General features: G+C 45.8%; 1 protein-coding gene across 2 annotated transcripts in view; it reads left to right on the top strand.

Moving 5' to 3' along the window:
* The window catches only part of NSF (N-ethylmaleimide sensitive factor, vesicle fusing ATPase), a 93,878-nt gene that overhangs the window by 69,776 nt on the left and 9,523 nt on the right, over positions 1 to 14,579 (top strand). For both annotated transcript variants that reach the window (XM_038763496.1, XM_038763495.1), the window contains exons 16-18: positions 2,726 to 2,792; positions 11,138 to 11,217; positions 13,862 to 13,996. In XM_038763496.1, the coding sequence (XP_038619424.1) occupies positions 2,726 to 2,792; positions 11,138 to 11,217; positions 13,862 to 13,996 (282 nt within the window). The remainder of the gene's footprint in view (positions 1 to 2,725; positions 2,793 to 11,137; positions 11,218 to 13,861; positions 13,997 to 14,579) is intronic.

Genomic DNA, 14,579 nt, shown 5'->3' with positions numbered 1-14,579 from the left:
CCTCCCCAGCGCTTAGAACAGTGCTTGGCACATAGTAAGCGCTTACTAAATGCCATCATTATTATTAGTAGTAGTATCAATCAATCGTATTGAGCGCTTACTGTGTGCAGAGCGCTTGGGAAGTCCACGATGGCAACATATAGAGACGGTCCCTACCCAACAGCGGGCTCACAGTCTAGAAGGGGGAGACAGAGAACAAAACCAAACATATTAACAAAATAAAATAAATAGAATAGATATGTACAAGTAGAATAAATAAATAGAGTAATAAATACGAACAAATATATACAGGATATACATATATACAGGATATGCATATATATCATATATATGATGGTGCTTCTGTGCGAAGCGTTGGGGTGAAAGATAAAATAAAATCCGATCAGTCAATCAATCGTATTTATTGAGCGCTTACTGTGTGCAGAGCACTGGACTAAGCGCTTGGGAAGTCCAAGTTGGCAACATCTAGAGACGGTCCCTACCCAACAGTGGGCTCACAGTCTAGAAGGGGGAGACATAGAATAAAACAAAACATTAACAAAATAAAATAAATAGAATAGATATGTACAAGTAGAATAAATAAAGAAATAGAGTAATAAATACAAACAAATATATACAGGATATACATATATGCAGGATATGCATATATAATCATATATTATGATGGTACTTTTGTGCGAAGCGCTGGGGTGAAAGATAAAATAAAATCCGATCAATCAATCAATCAATCAATTGTATTTATTGAGCACTTACTGTGTGCAGAGCACTGTACTAAGCGCTTGGGAAGTCCAAGTTGGCAACATCTAGAGACGGTCCCTACCCAACAGTGGGCTCACAGTCTAGAAGGGGGAGACATAGAATAAAACAAAACATTAACAAAATAAAATAAATAGAATAGATATGTACAAGTAGAATAAATAAAGAAATTGAGTAATAAATACAAACAAATATATACAGGATATACATATATGCAGGATATGCATATATAATCATATATTATGATGGTACTTTTGTGCGAAGCGCTGGGGTGAAAGATAAAATAAAATCCGATCAATCAATCAATCAATCAATTGTATTTATTGAGCACTTACTGTGTGCAGAGCACTGTACTAAGCGCTTGGGAAGTCCAAGTTGGCAACATTATAGAGACAGTCCCTACCCAACAGTGGGCTCACAGTCTAAAAAGTGGGCTCACGGTCTACAATCAGACCCAGTCCCTGTTCCACTGGGGACTTAGAAAGATGGATATTTTAGATGGATATTTTCCCCCATTCCCCCATTCCGCACCTGAGGAAACGGAGCCGGCCGGGAATGTCCGGAGATGCGAGAATAGCAGGCTGGGAATGCAGCTGGGCTGGGGGCTCCGGGGGTCCCCTCAGCCCCCCTCGCTCCTGGTTCTCTTTGTCCTGTCCCGGTGAACCCGTGGGCCAACCTGATCACCTTGTAACCTCCCCAGCGCTTAGAACAGTACTTTGCACATAGTAAGCGCTTAATAAATGCCGTCATTATTATTATTATTATGAAGGAGGGAGGGAGAGGCAAGGCCGTCATTATCATTATCATTATGAAGGAGGGTGGACTTCCCAAGCGCTTAGTCCAGTGCCCTGCACACAGTAAGCGCTCAATAAATACAAATGAATGAACTGAAGGCACATCAAGTGGGGTGACTTGCCCAGGGTCACACGGCTGACAAGTGGCGCCGTCAGAATTTGAAATACGATTGAATGAATAAATCCCCCCTGCCTTACCTCCTTCCCCTCCCGACAGCACCTGTATATATGTCTATATGTTTGTGCGTATTTATCACTCCATTCATTTATTTTATTTGTGCGTATTTATCACTCCATTCATTTATTTTATTTGTACATATTTATTGATTTTAGTTTGTTAATATGTTTTGTTTGTATATGTTTGTACAGATCGATTACTCTATTTTGCTCGTACATATCGGCTATTCTATTTATTTGATTTGGTTAATATGTTTTGTTTGTATATGCTTGTACAGATCGATTATTCTGCTCGTACATATTGACCATTCTATTTATTTGATTTGGTTAATATGTTTTGTATATGTTTGTACAGATCGATTATTCTGCTCGTACATATTGACCATTCTATTTATTTGATTTGGTTAATATGTCTTGTTTGTATATGTTTGTACAGATCGATTATTCTGCTCGTACATATTGACCGTTCTATTTATTTGATTTGGTTCATATGTTTTGTTTTGTTTGTATGTGTTTGTACAGATTGATTACTGTGTGCACAGCACTGTACTAAGCGCTTGGGAAGTCCAAGTTGGCAACATATAGAGACAGTCCCTACCCAGCAGTGGGCTCACAGTCTAGAATGTATGTCTACATACATATGTATGTATATATGTTTGTACGTATTTATTGTTCTATTTATTTTATTTTGTTCATACGTTTTGTTTGGTTCTCTGTCTCCCCCGTCTAGACCGTGAGCCCACTGTTGGGTAGGGACCGTCCCTAGGACTTCCCAAGCGCTTAGTCCAGTGCTCTGCACACAGTAAGCGCTCAATAAATACGATTGATTGAATGAATGAATGAATGCCTGCTAATTCTCTTGAACTCAGCCCAGTGTGCCGTACAAGGTGGGCGCCCGGCCGGTCCCCGAGTTTGACACCTCAGTCCCCGTTCCCGGCACGGGTGGAGAGCCAGCCCCATCCTTTGCCAGATCACCTCACCGTCTCGTTCCCTTTCAGATCTTCGACGACGCGTACAAATCTCAGCTGAGCTGTGTGGTGGTGGACGACATCGAGAGACTTCTAGGTGAGGCGTAGCTTCGGCCCCCAGCCCTTCCCGACTTGAAATAGTGGATGTTTGAGAGGGACCCCAGGTCGGTCGGAAGGGTTCGATGGGCTTGCTTCCCCAACTTGATAGTCCGGTTTCTGACATTTTGCCCGTTTCCTCCTCCTCCTCCTCCTTTTTACAAATTCCCTTTCGCTTGATCTTAGGCCTCCCCAAGGAGCTGGCCCCTGAAGAAAGGGGAGGCCTATATATGGCATATAAATAAATGACGGAAATGTACGAAAGTGTGGAGGGGTAAATGAAGGGTAGAAATCCCAGTGTAAGGGTGATGCAGAAGGGAGGAGGAGGAGAAATGAGGGCAGAATCTGGAAAGACCTGGAGGAGAGGGGTAAAGGAAGAGGGGTGACGGGAGGGAGGGAGGAATATTCACACCTGCCTCATTTTCTCCTCCTTAGATGCTCAGGAAATGTAACATAAAACCCCAGTCACATTTGCACTGAGAATATTCACACCTGCCTCATTTTCTCCTCCTTAGATGCTCAGGAAATGTAACATAAACACCCGGTCACATTTGCACAGAGAATATTCACCCCTGCCTCATTTTCCCCTCCTTAGATGCTCAGGAAATGTAACATAAAACCCGTCACATTTGCACTGAGACTATTCACACCCGCCTCATTTTCTCCTCCTTAGATGCCCGGGAAATGTAACATAAAACCCCAGTCACATTTCCACTGAGAGTATTCACAGCTGCCTTATTTTCTCCTCCTTAGATGGTCAGGAAATGTAACCTAAAAGCCCGGTCACATTTGCACTGAGAATATTCACCCCTGCCTCATTTTCTCCTCCTTAGATGCTCAGGAAATGTAACCTAAAAGCCCGGTCACATTTGCACTGAGAATATTCACACCCGCCTCATTTTCCCCTCCTTAGATGCTCAGGAAATGTAACCTAAAAGCCCGGTCACATTTGCACTGAGAATATTCACACCTGCCTCAAATTCTCCTCCTTAGATGCTCAGGAAATGTAACCTAAAAGCCCGGTCACATTTGCACAGAGAATATTCACACCTGCCTCATTTTCTCCTCCTTAGATGCTCAGGAAATGTAACCTAAAAGCCCGGTCACATTTGCACAGAGAATATTCACCCCTGCCTCATTTTCCCCTCCTTAGATGCTCAGGAAATGTAACATAAAACCCGTCACATTTGCACTGAGAATATTCACACCCGCCTCATTTTCTCCTCCTTAGATGCCCGGGAAATGTAACATAAAACCCCGGTCACATTTCCACTGAGAGTATTCACAGCTGCCTCATTTTCTCCTCCTTAGATGGTCAGGAAATGTAACCTAAAAGCCCGGTCACATTTGCACTGAGAATATTCACCCCTGCCTCATTTTCTCCTCCTTAGATGCTCAGGAAATGTAACATAAAAGCCCGGTCACATTTGCACTGAGAATATTCACACCCGCCTCATTTTCCCCTCCTTAGATGCTCAGGAAATGTAACATAAAACCCCGGTCACATTTGCACTGAGAATATTCACAGCTGCCTCATTTTCTCCTCCTTAGATGCTCAGGAAATGTAACCTAAAAGCCCGGTCACATTTGCACTGAGAATATTCACCCCTGCCTCATTTTCTCCTCCTTAGATGCTCAGGAAATGTAACCTAAAAGCCCGGTCACATTTGCACTGAGAATATTCGCACCTGCCTCATTTCCTCCTCCTTAGATGCGCTCAGAAAATGTAACATAAAAGCCCGATCACATTTGCACTGAGAATATTCACCCCTGCCTCATTTTCCCCTCCTTAGATGCTCAGGAAATGTAACCTAAAAGCCCGGTCACATTTGCACTGAGAATATTCACCCCTGCCTCATTTTCTCCTCCTTAGATGCTCAGGAAATGTAACCTAAAAGCCCGGTCACATTTGCACTGAGAATATTCACACCCGCCTCATTTTCCCCTCCTTAGATGCTCAGGAAATGTAACCTAAAAGCCCGGTCACATTTGCACTGAGAATATTCACACCTGCCTCAAATTCTCCTCCTTAGATGCTCAGGAAATGTAACCTAAAAGCCCGGTCACATTTGCACAGAGAATATTCACACCTGCCTCATTTTCTCCTCCTTAGATGCTCAGGAAATGTAACCTAAAAGCCCGGTCACATTTGCACAGAGAATATTCACCCCTGCCTCATTTTCCCCTCCTTAGATGCTCAGGAAATGTAACATAAAACCCGTCACATTTGCACTGAGAATATTCACACCCGCCTCATTTTCTCCTCCTTAGATGCCCGGGAAATGTAACATAAAACCCCGGTCACATTTCCACTGAGAGTATTCACAGCTGCCTCATTTTCTCCTCCTTAGATGGTCAGGAAATGTAACCTAAAAGCCCGGTCACATTTGCACTGAGAATATTCACCCCTGCCTCATTTTCTCCTCCTTAGATGCTCAGGAAATGTAACATAAAAGCCCGGTCACATTTGCACTGAGAATATTCACACCCGCCTCATTTTCCCCTCCTTAGATGCTCAGGAAATGTAACCTAAAAGCCCGGTCACATTTGCACTGAGAATATTCACCCCTGCCTCATTTTCTCCTCCTTAGATGCTCAGGAAATGTAACCTAAAACCCCAGTCACATTTGCACTGAGAATATTCACACCTGCCTCATTTTCTCCTCCTTAGATGCTCAGGAAATGTAACCTAAAAGCCCGGTCACATTTGTACTGAGAATATTCACCCCTGCCTCATTTTCTCCTCCTTAGATGCCCAGGAAATGTAACATAAAACCCCGGTCACATTTGCACTGAGAATATTCACAGCTGCCTCATTTTCTCCTCCTTAGATGCTCAGGAAATGTAACCTAAAAGCCCGGTCACATTTGCACTGAGAATATTCACCCCTGCCTCATTTTCTCCTCCTTAGATGCTCAGGAAATGTAACCTAAAAGCCCGGTCACATTTGCACTGAGAATATTCGCACCTGCCTCATTTCCTCCTCCTTAGATGCGCTCAGAAAATGTAACATAAAAGCCCGATCACATTTGCACTGAGAATATTCACCCCTGCCTCATTTTCCCCTCCTTAGATGCTCAGGAAATGTAACCTAAAAGCCCGGTCACATTTGCACAGAGAATATTCACACCTGCCTCATTTTCTCCTCCTTAGATGCTCAGGAAATATAACCTAAAAGCCCGGTCACATTTGCACAGAGAATATTCACACCTGCCTCATTTTCTCCTCCTTAGATGCTCAGGAAATGTAACATAAAACCCCAGTCACATTTGCACTGAGAATATTCACACCTGCCTCATTTTCTCCTCCTTAGATGCTCAGGAAATGTAACATAAACACCCGGTCACATTTGCACAGAGAATATTCACCCCTGCCTCATTTTCCCCTCCTTAGATGCTCAGGAAATGTAACATAAAATCCCAGTCACATTTGCACTGAGAATATTCACACCTGCCTCATTTTCCCCTCCTTAGATGCTCAGAAAGTGTAACCTAAAAGCCCGGTCACATTTGCACTGAGAATATTCACACCTGCCTTTGCCTCGTTTTCTCTCCTTAGATGCTCAGGAAATGTAACATAAAAGCACGGGTCACATTCGCACTGAGAATATTCACACCTGCCTCATTTTCTCCTCCTTAGATGCCCAGGAAATGTAACATAAAAGCCCGGTCACATTTGCACTGAGAATATTCACACCTGCCTCATTTTCCCCTCCTTAGATGCTCAGGAAATGTAACCTAAAAGCCCGGTCACATTTGTACTGAGAATATTCACCCCGCCTCATTTTCTCCTCCTTAGATGCCCAGGAAATGTAACATAAAAGCCCAGTCACATTTGCACTGAGAATATTCACACCTGCCTCATTTTCTCCTCCTTAGATGCGCTCAGGAAATGTAACATAAAAGCCCGGTCACATTTACACTGAGAATATTCACCCCTGCCTCATTTTCTCCTCCTTAGATGCTCAGGAAATGTAACCTAAAAGCCCGATCACATTTGCACTGAGAATATTCACCCCTGCCTCATTTTCTCCTCCTTAGATGCCCAGGAAATGTAACATAAAAGCCCAGTCACATTTGCACTGAGAATATTCACACCTGCCTCATTTTCTCCTCCTTAGATGCTCAGGAAATGTAACATAAAAGCCCGGTCACATTTGCACTGAGAATATTCACACCCGCCTCATTTTCCCCTCCTTAGATGCTCAGGAAATGTAACCTAAAAGCCCGATCACATTTGCACTGAGAATATTCACCCCTGCCTCATTTTCTCCTCCTTAGATGCCCAGGAAATGTAACATAAAAGCCCAGTCACATTTGCACTGAGAATATTCACACCTGCCTCATTTTCTCCTCCTTAGATGCTCAGGAAATGTAACATAAAAGCCCGGTCACATTTGCACTGAGAATATTCACACCCGCCTCATTTTCCCCTCCTTAGATGCTCAGGAAATGTAACCTAAAAGCCCGGTCACATTTGCACTGAGAATATTCACCCCTGCCTCATTTTCTCCTCCTTAGATGCGCTCAGGAAATGTAACATAAAAGCCCGGTCACATTTGCACTGAGAATATTCACCCCTGCCTCATTTTCTCCTCCTTAGATGCTCAGGAAATGTAACCTAAAAGCCCGGTCACATTTGCACTGAGAATATTCACCCCTGCCTCATTTTCTCCTCCTTAGATGCTCAGGAAATGTAACCTAAAACCCCAGTCACATTTGCACTGAGAATAGTCACACCTGCCTCATTTTCTCCTCCTTAGATGCTCAGGAAATGTAGCATAAAAGCCGGGTCACATTTGCACTGAGAATATTCACACCTGCCTCATTTTCTCCTCCTTAGATGCTCAGGAAATGTAACATAAAAGCCCGATCACATTTGCACTGAGAATATTCACACCTGCCTCATTTCCTACTCCTTAGATGCTCAGGAAATGTAACCTAAAAGCCCGGTCACATTTGCACTGAGAATATTCACACCTGCCTCATTTTCTCCTCCTTAGATGCTCAGGAAATGTAACATAAAAGCCCGATCACATTTGCACTGAGAATATTCACACCTGCCTCATTTCCTCCTCCTTAGATGCTCAGGAAATGTAACCTAAAAGCCCGGTCACATTTGCACTGAGAATATTCACACCCGCCTCATTTTCCCCTCCTTAGATGCTCAGGAAATGTAACATAAAAGCCCGGTCACATTTGCACTGAGGCAGATGATTAAATATTAAGGATTTTTTCTTTACCAGGCGTGAAAACGGGGCAACTGAAATGGAAGCTCGGGAACCCCTTAGCAGGACAAGCGACAGTTGTCTCCTCCTTCTAGACCGTGAGCCCACTGTTGGGTAGGGACCGTCTCCATATGTTGCCAACTTGTACTTCCCAAGCGCTTAGTACAGTGCTCTGCACACAGTAAGCGCTCAGTAAGTACGATTGACTGATTTACTGGCCTGCTGATTGTCGTGATCAGCCCAGGGCCACGCGTATCCTTCCAAATAGAGGAGGGCAGGTGCTTTGATTTTGACTCAGTTTGTTTTTTGTGGTATTTGTTAAGGGCTTATTCATTCATTCATGCGTTCGGTCGTATTTACTGAGCGCTTACTGTGTGCAGAGCCCAAGTGGTTCGTTCAGTAGCCTGCACACAGTAGGTGTCTGATAAATACCACTGATCAATTGATGATTCGTCTTCACAATCTCTAGCTGTTCCCTTTTTTATATGGTACTTGTTAAGCACTTATTTTTGTGCCAGGCACTGTACTGAGTGCTACGGTAGATGCAAGCTCATCAGCTTGGACACCGTCCGTGTCCCACAGTCTTAATCCCCATTTTTCAGATGAGGTAACTGAGGCACAGAGAGGTAACTGTCTCCCCCTTCTAGACTGTGAGCCCACTGTTGGGTAGCGACCGTCTCTATATGTTGCCAGCTTGGGCTTCCCAAGCGCTTAGTCCAGTGCTCTGCACACAGTAAGCGCTCAGTAAATACGCTTGAAGCAGCGTGGCTCAGTGGAAAAGAGCCCGGGCTGTCATGGGTTCAAATCCCGGCTCTGCCAGTTGTCAGCTGTGTGACTTTGGGCGAGTCGCTTCACTTCTCTGGGCCTCAGTTCCCTCCTCTGGAAAATGGGGATTAAGACTGTGAGCCCCCCCGAGGGACAACCTGATCGCCTTGTAACCTCCCCTGCGCTTAGAACAGGGCTTTGCACGTAGTAAGCGCTTAATAAATGCCATCATTATTAATAAATACGATTGAATGAATGACAGTGGCCACTGCTCTAGGGGCCAGGAGCCCCCCCAAACCCAGTGGCTTCCCCACCCCACCTGGGTGAGGGCAGGGCCAACTGTGATGTGCTGAGATCGCCTCTCCCAATCAATCAATCAATCAATCAATCGTATTTATTGAGTGCTTACTGTGTGCAGCGCACTGTACTAAGCGCTTGGGAAGTCCAAGTTGGCAGCATCTGGAGACAGCCCCTACCCAGCAGCGGGCTCGCAGTCTAGAAGGGGGAGGCAGAGAACGAAACGAAACATATTAACCAAATAAAATAAATAGAATAGATAGGTACAAGTAAAATAAATCAATAAATAGAGTAATAAATCCGTACAAATATATATACATATATACAGGTGCTGTGGGGAGGGGAAGGAGGTAAGGCGAGGGGGAGGTCTTGATAGTGAAACACGCACACAAACACACGCCCGCCCACGGACGTGCCATGATGTTTTAGTTTTATTCCCCAAACGCTCCCACTCTTGTGATGTGAGAAGCGGCGGGGCTCAGCGGAAAGAGCCCGGGCTTTGGAGTCCGAGGTCATGGGTTCGAATCCCGGCTCCGCCAACCGTCTGCTGGGGGACTTTGGGCAAGTCACTTCTCTTCCCTGGGCCTCCGTTCCCTCATCTGGGAAGTGGGGATTAAAGCTGGGACCCCCCCCCCCGTGGGACAACCTGATCAATCCGTCAATCAATCGTATTTATTGAGCGCTTACTGTGTGCAGAGCACTGGACTAAGCGCTTGGGAAGTCCAAGTTGCCAACATAGAGAGACGGTCCCTACCCAACAGTGGGCTCACAGTCTAAACCTGATCACCTTGTATCCTCCCCAGCGCTTCAAATGGTGCTTTGCACATAGTAAGCGCTTCATTCATTCATTCATTCATTCAATCGTATTTATTGAGCGCCTACTGTGTGCAGAGCACTGGACTAAGCGCTTGGGAAGTCCAAGCTGGCCACACATAGAGACGGTCCCTACCCAACAGTGGGCTCACGGTCTAGTATCTTAAGCTCCTTGGGAGCAGGGAACATGTCTACCAGATCTGTTATATCGTACTCGTCCCGCTTAGTACAGTGCTTTGCCCTCAGCGAGCGCTCAGTAGATACCATTGATTGACTGTGTATAGGTTTGTACAGATTTATTACTCTATTTTATTCGTACAGATTTATCCTATTTATTTTATTTTGTTAATATGTTTGGTTTTGTTGTCCGTCTCCCCCTTCTAGACTGGGAGCCCGCTGTTGGGTAGGGACCGTCTCTAGATGTTGCCAACTTGGACTTCCCGAGCGCTTAGTCCAGTGCTCTGCACACAGTAAGCGCTCAATCAATACGATTGAATGAATGAATGAATGAATAGAAGACAGTGGGCTCACAGTCTAGAAGGCAAGAGCCCGGGCTTTGGAGTCAGAGGTCTTGGGTTCAGATCCCGGCCCCGCCGCTTGTCAGCTGGGTGACTTCGGGCAAGGCACTTCTCTGGGCCTCAGTTCCCTCATCTGGAAAATGGGGATGAAGACGGGGAGCCCCCCCGTGGGACAACCTGATCACTTTGTAACCTCTCCAGCGCTTAGAACAGCGCTTTGCACAGAGTAAGCGCTCAATCAATACGATTGAATGAATGAATGAATGAATGAATGAATAGAAGACAGTGGGCTCACAGTCTAGAAGCCAAGAGCCCGGGCTTTGGAGTCAGAGGTCTTGGGTTCAGATCCCAGCCCCGCCGCTTGTCAGCTGGGTGACTTCGGGCAAGGCACTTCTCTGGGCCTCAGTTCCCTCATCTGGAAAATGGGGATGAAGACCCGGAGCCCCCGTGGGACAACCTCATCACCTTGTCAGCTCCCCAGCACTTAGAACAGTGCTTTGCACATAGTAAGCGCTTAATAAATGTTATCGTTAAGACGCGGGCAGCCCGAAAACCCATCGGAGCCCTTCCCACTGCCTCTCTGGAGCTGATGCGAAGCCCCGCAGGGACCAGGCTAGTCAGTCATTCATTCATTCGGTCGTACTTATTGAGCGCCTACTGTGTGCAGAGCACCGGACTAAGCTCCGTCTATCCGCCCTTCCCCACGCCACCCCTTCTGTCTTCCAGATTACGTCCCCATCGGGCCGCGCTTCTCCAACCTGGTGCTGCAGGCCTTGCTCGTGCTGCTGAAAAAGGCCCCCCCTCAGGTAAAACAACTGCCCCGGAGCCCCGGCCTCTCCTGACCCGTCCCATCCTGTCAGTCGATCAGTCAATCAGTCGTATTTATTGAGCGCTTACTGCGTGCGGAGCACTGGACTAATCCCGTCCCATGCCTCACCTTCCGTCGGCCGAACGGGTGGGCAGCCTCGGCACCGGTTCTCCCGCCGGGCCCAGATCGAGAGAGTCCTCACCTCACTCCCGCGGCGGCGTGCTCAGAGCCGGCGGAGGGGTATTTATTGAGCGCTTCCTGTGCGCAGAGCACTGGACTAAGCGCTTGGGAAGTCCAAGTTGGCAACTTCTAGAGCCGGTCCCAACCCCACAGCGGGCTCACAGGCTAGAAGGGGGAGACGGAGAACAAAACCAAACATACCAAGAAAATAAAATAAATAGAATAGATATGTACAAGTAAAATCAATCAATCAATCATATTTATTGAGCGCTTACTATGTGCAGAGCACTGTACTAAGTGCTTGGGAAGTACAAATTGGCAACATCTAGAGACAGTCCCTACCCAACAGTGGGCTCACAGTCTAAAAGGGGGAGACGGAGAGCAAAACCAAACATACCAAGAAAATAAAATGAATAGAAGAGATATGTACAAGTAAAATCAATCAATCAATCATCATATTTATTGAGCGCTTACTATGTGCAGAGCACTGTACTAAGTGCTTGGGAAGTACAAATTGGCAACATCTAGAGACAGTCCCTACCCAACAGTGGGCTCACAGTCTAAAAGGGGAAGACGGAGAGCAAAACCAAACATACCAAGAAAATAAAATGAATAGAAGAGATATGTACAAGTAAAATCAATCAATCAATCATCATATTTATTGAGCGCTTACTATGTGCAGAGCACTGTACTAAGCGCTTGGGAAGTACAAATTGGCAACATCTAGACACAGTCCCTACCCAACAGTGGGCTCACAGTCTAAAAGGGGGAGACGGAGAGCAAAACCAAACATACCAAGAAAATAAAATGAATAGAAGAGATATGTACAAGTAAAACCAATCAATCAATCATCATATTTATTGAGCGCTTACTATGTGCAGAGCACTGTACTAAGTGCTTGGGAAGTACAAATTGGCAACATATAGAGACAGTCCCTACCCAACAGTGGGCTCACAGTCGAAAAGGGGGAGACAGAGAACAAAAACAAACATACCAAGAAAATAAAATGAATAGAATAGATATGTACAAGTAAAATCAATCAATCAATCATATTTATTGAGCGCTTACTATGTGCAGAGCACTGTACTAAGCGCTTGGGAAGTACAAATTGGCAACATATAGAGACGGTCCCTACCCAACAGCGGGCTCACAGTCTAAAAGGGGGAGACGGAGAACAAAACCAAACATACCAAGAAAATAAAATGAATAGAATAGATATGTACAAGTAAAATCAATCAATCAATCATATTTATTGAGCGCTTACTATGTGCAGAGCACTGTACTAAGCGCTTGGGAAGTAAAAATTGGCAACATATAGAGATGGTCCCTACCCAACAGTGGGCTCACAGTCGAAAAGGGGGAGACAGAGAACAAAACCAAACATACCAAGAAAATAAAATGAATAGAATAGATATCTACAAGTAAAATCAATCAATCAATCAATCATATTTATTGAGCGCTTACTATGTGCAGAGCACTGTACTAAGCGCTTGGGAAGTACAAATTGGCAACATATAGAGATGGTCCCTACCCAACAGTGGGCTCACAGTCGAAAAGGGGGAGACAGAGAACAAAACCAAACATACCAAGAAAATAAAATGAATAGAATAGATATGTACAAGTAAAATCAATCAATCAATCAATCATATTTATTGAGCGCTTACTATGTGCAGAGCACTGTACTAAGCGCTTGGGAAGTCCAAATTGGCAACATCTAGAGACGGTCCCTACCCAACAGCGGGCTCCCAGTCGAAAAGGGGGAGACGGAGAACAAAACCAAACGTACTAACAAAAGAAAATAAATAGAATAGATATGTACAAGTAAAATCAATCAATCAATCATTTATTGAGCGCTTACTATGTGCAGAGCACTGTACTAAGCGCTTGGGACGTCCAAATTGGCAACATATAGAGACGGTCCCTACCCAACAGCGGGCTCCCAGTCTAAAAGGGGGAGACGGAGAACAAAACCAAACGTACTAACAAAAGAAAATAAATAGAATAGATATGTACAAGTAAAATCAATCAATCAATCAATCAATCAATCATATTTATTGAGAACAAAACCAAACGTACTAACAAAAGAAAATAAATAGAATAGATATGTCCAAGTAAAATAAATAAATAAATAGAGTAATAAATCTGTACAAACATATATACAGGATAAAAAATAAATCTGTACAAGCATATATACATCTCTACAGGTGCTGTGGGGAAGGGAAGGAGGTAAGATGGAGAGGGGGACGAGACTCTAGACTGAGCCCGCTGTTGGGTAGGGACCGTCTCTAGATGTGGCCGACTTCCCAAGCGCTTAGTCCAGCGCTCCGCACAGAGTAAGCGCGCAATCAATGCGATTGATTGATCGATTCTCGTCGCCTCTGTTGTTCAGAGAAGCCGCCTGGCTTCCGGCCCGCCCCCGCCCGAGCTAATAATCCCTTCTCCCTCCGCCCCGCCGTGCCCAGGGCCGCAAGCTGCTCATCATCGGGACCACGAGCCGCAAGGACGTGCTGCAGGAGATGGAGATGCTCAACGCCTTCAGCACCACCATCCACACGCCCAACATCGCCACCGGCGAGCAGCTGCTGGAGGCCCTGGAGGTATGGCGGCCGGGGGGCCCGGGGGGTTTGGGGGGGTCCCTCCCGTCGGCCGGAGTGCGGCCCCCACCCCCCGGCCCGTCTCGGGAAAGACCGGACTACCGCGTGGAGCCGGGGACGAACGGCGGGCCGGCCGGGGACCGCGGCACGGAGGATAATCATCATCATCATCATCATCATCATGGCGTTTGTTAAGCGCTTACTATGTGCAAAGCACTGTTCTAAGCGCTGGGGGGGGGGCTACAGAGTGATCAGGTTGTCCCATGTGGGGTTCACAGTCTTAATCCCCATTTTACAGACGAGGGAACTGAGGCTCGGAGAAGTGAAGTGACTTGCCCAAGGTCACACAGCGGACGTGGCAGAGCTGGGATTCGAACCCATGACCTCTGACTCCAGAGCCCGGGCTCTTTCCACTGAGCCCCGCTGCATCATCATCATCGTGGCGTTTGTGAAGCGCTTGCTATCAATCAATCAATCAATCAATCAGTCGTATTTATTGAGCGCTTACTAGGTGCAGAGCACTGGGCTAAGCGCTTGGGAAGTACAGATTGGCAACACATAGAGCCAGTCCCAGCTCACAGTCTAA

This window comes from Tachyglossus aculeatus, chromosome 21 (assembly GCF_015852505.1).
Source record: "Tachyglossus aculeatus isolate mTacAcu1 chromosome 21, mTacAcu1.pri, whole genome shotgun sequence".
Classification (NCBI taxonomy): Eukaryota; Metazoa; Chordata; class Mammalia; order Monotremata; family Tachyglossidae; genus Tachyglossus; species Tachyglossus aculeatus.
The sequence above is the reverse complement of the archived record's forward strand: the minus strand, read 5'-3'. Positions and strand labels throughout refer to the sequence as shown.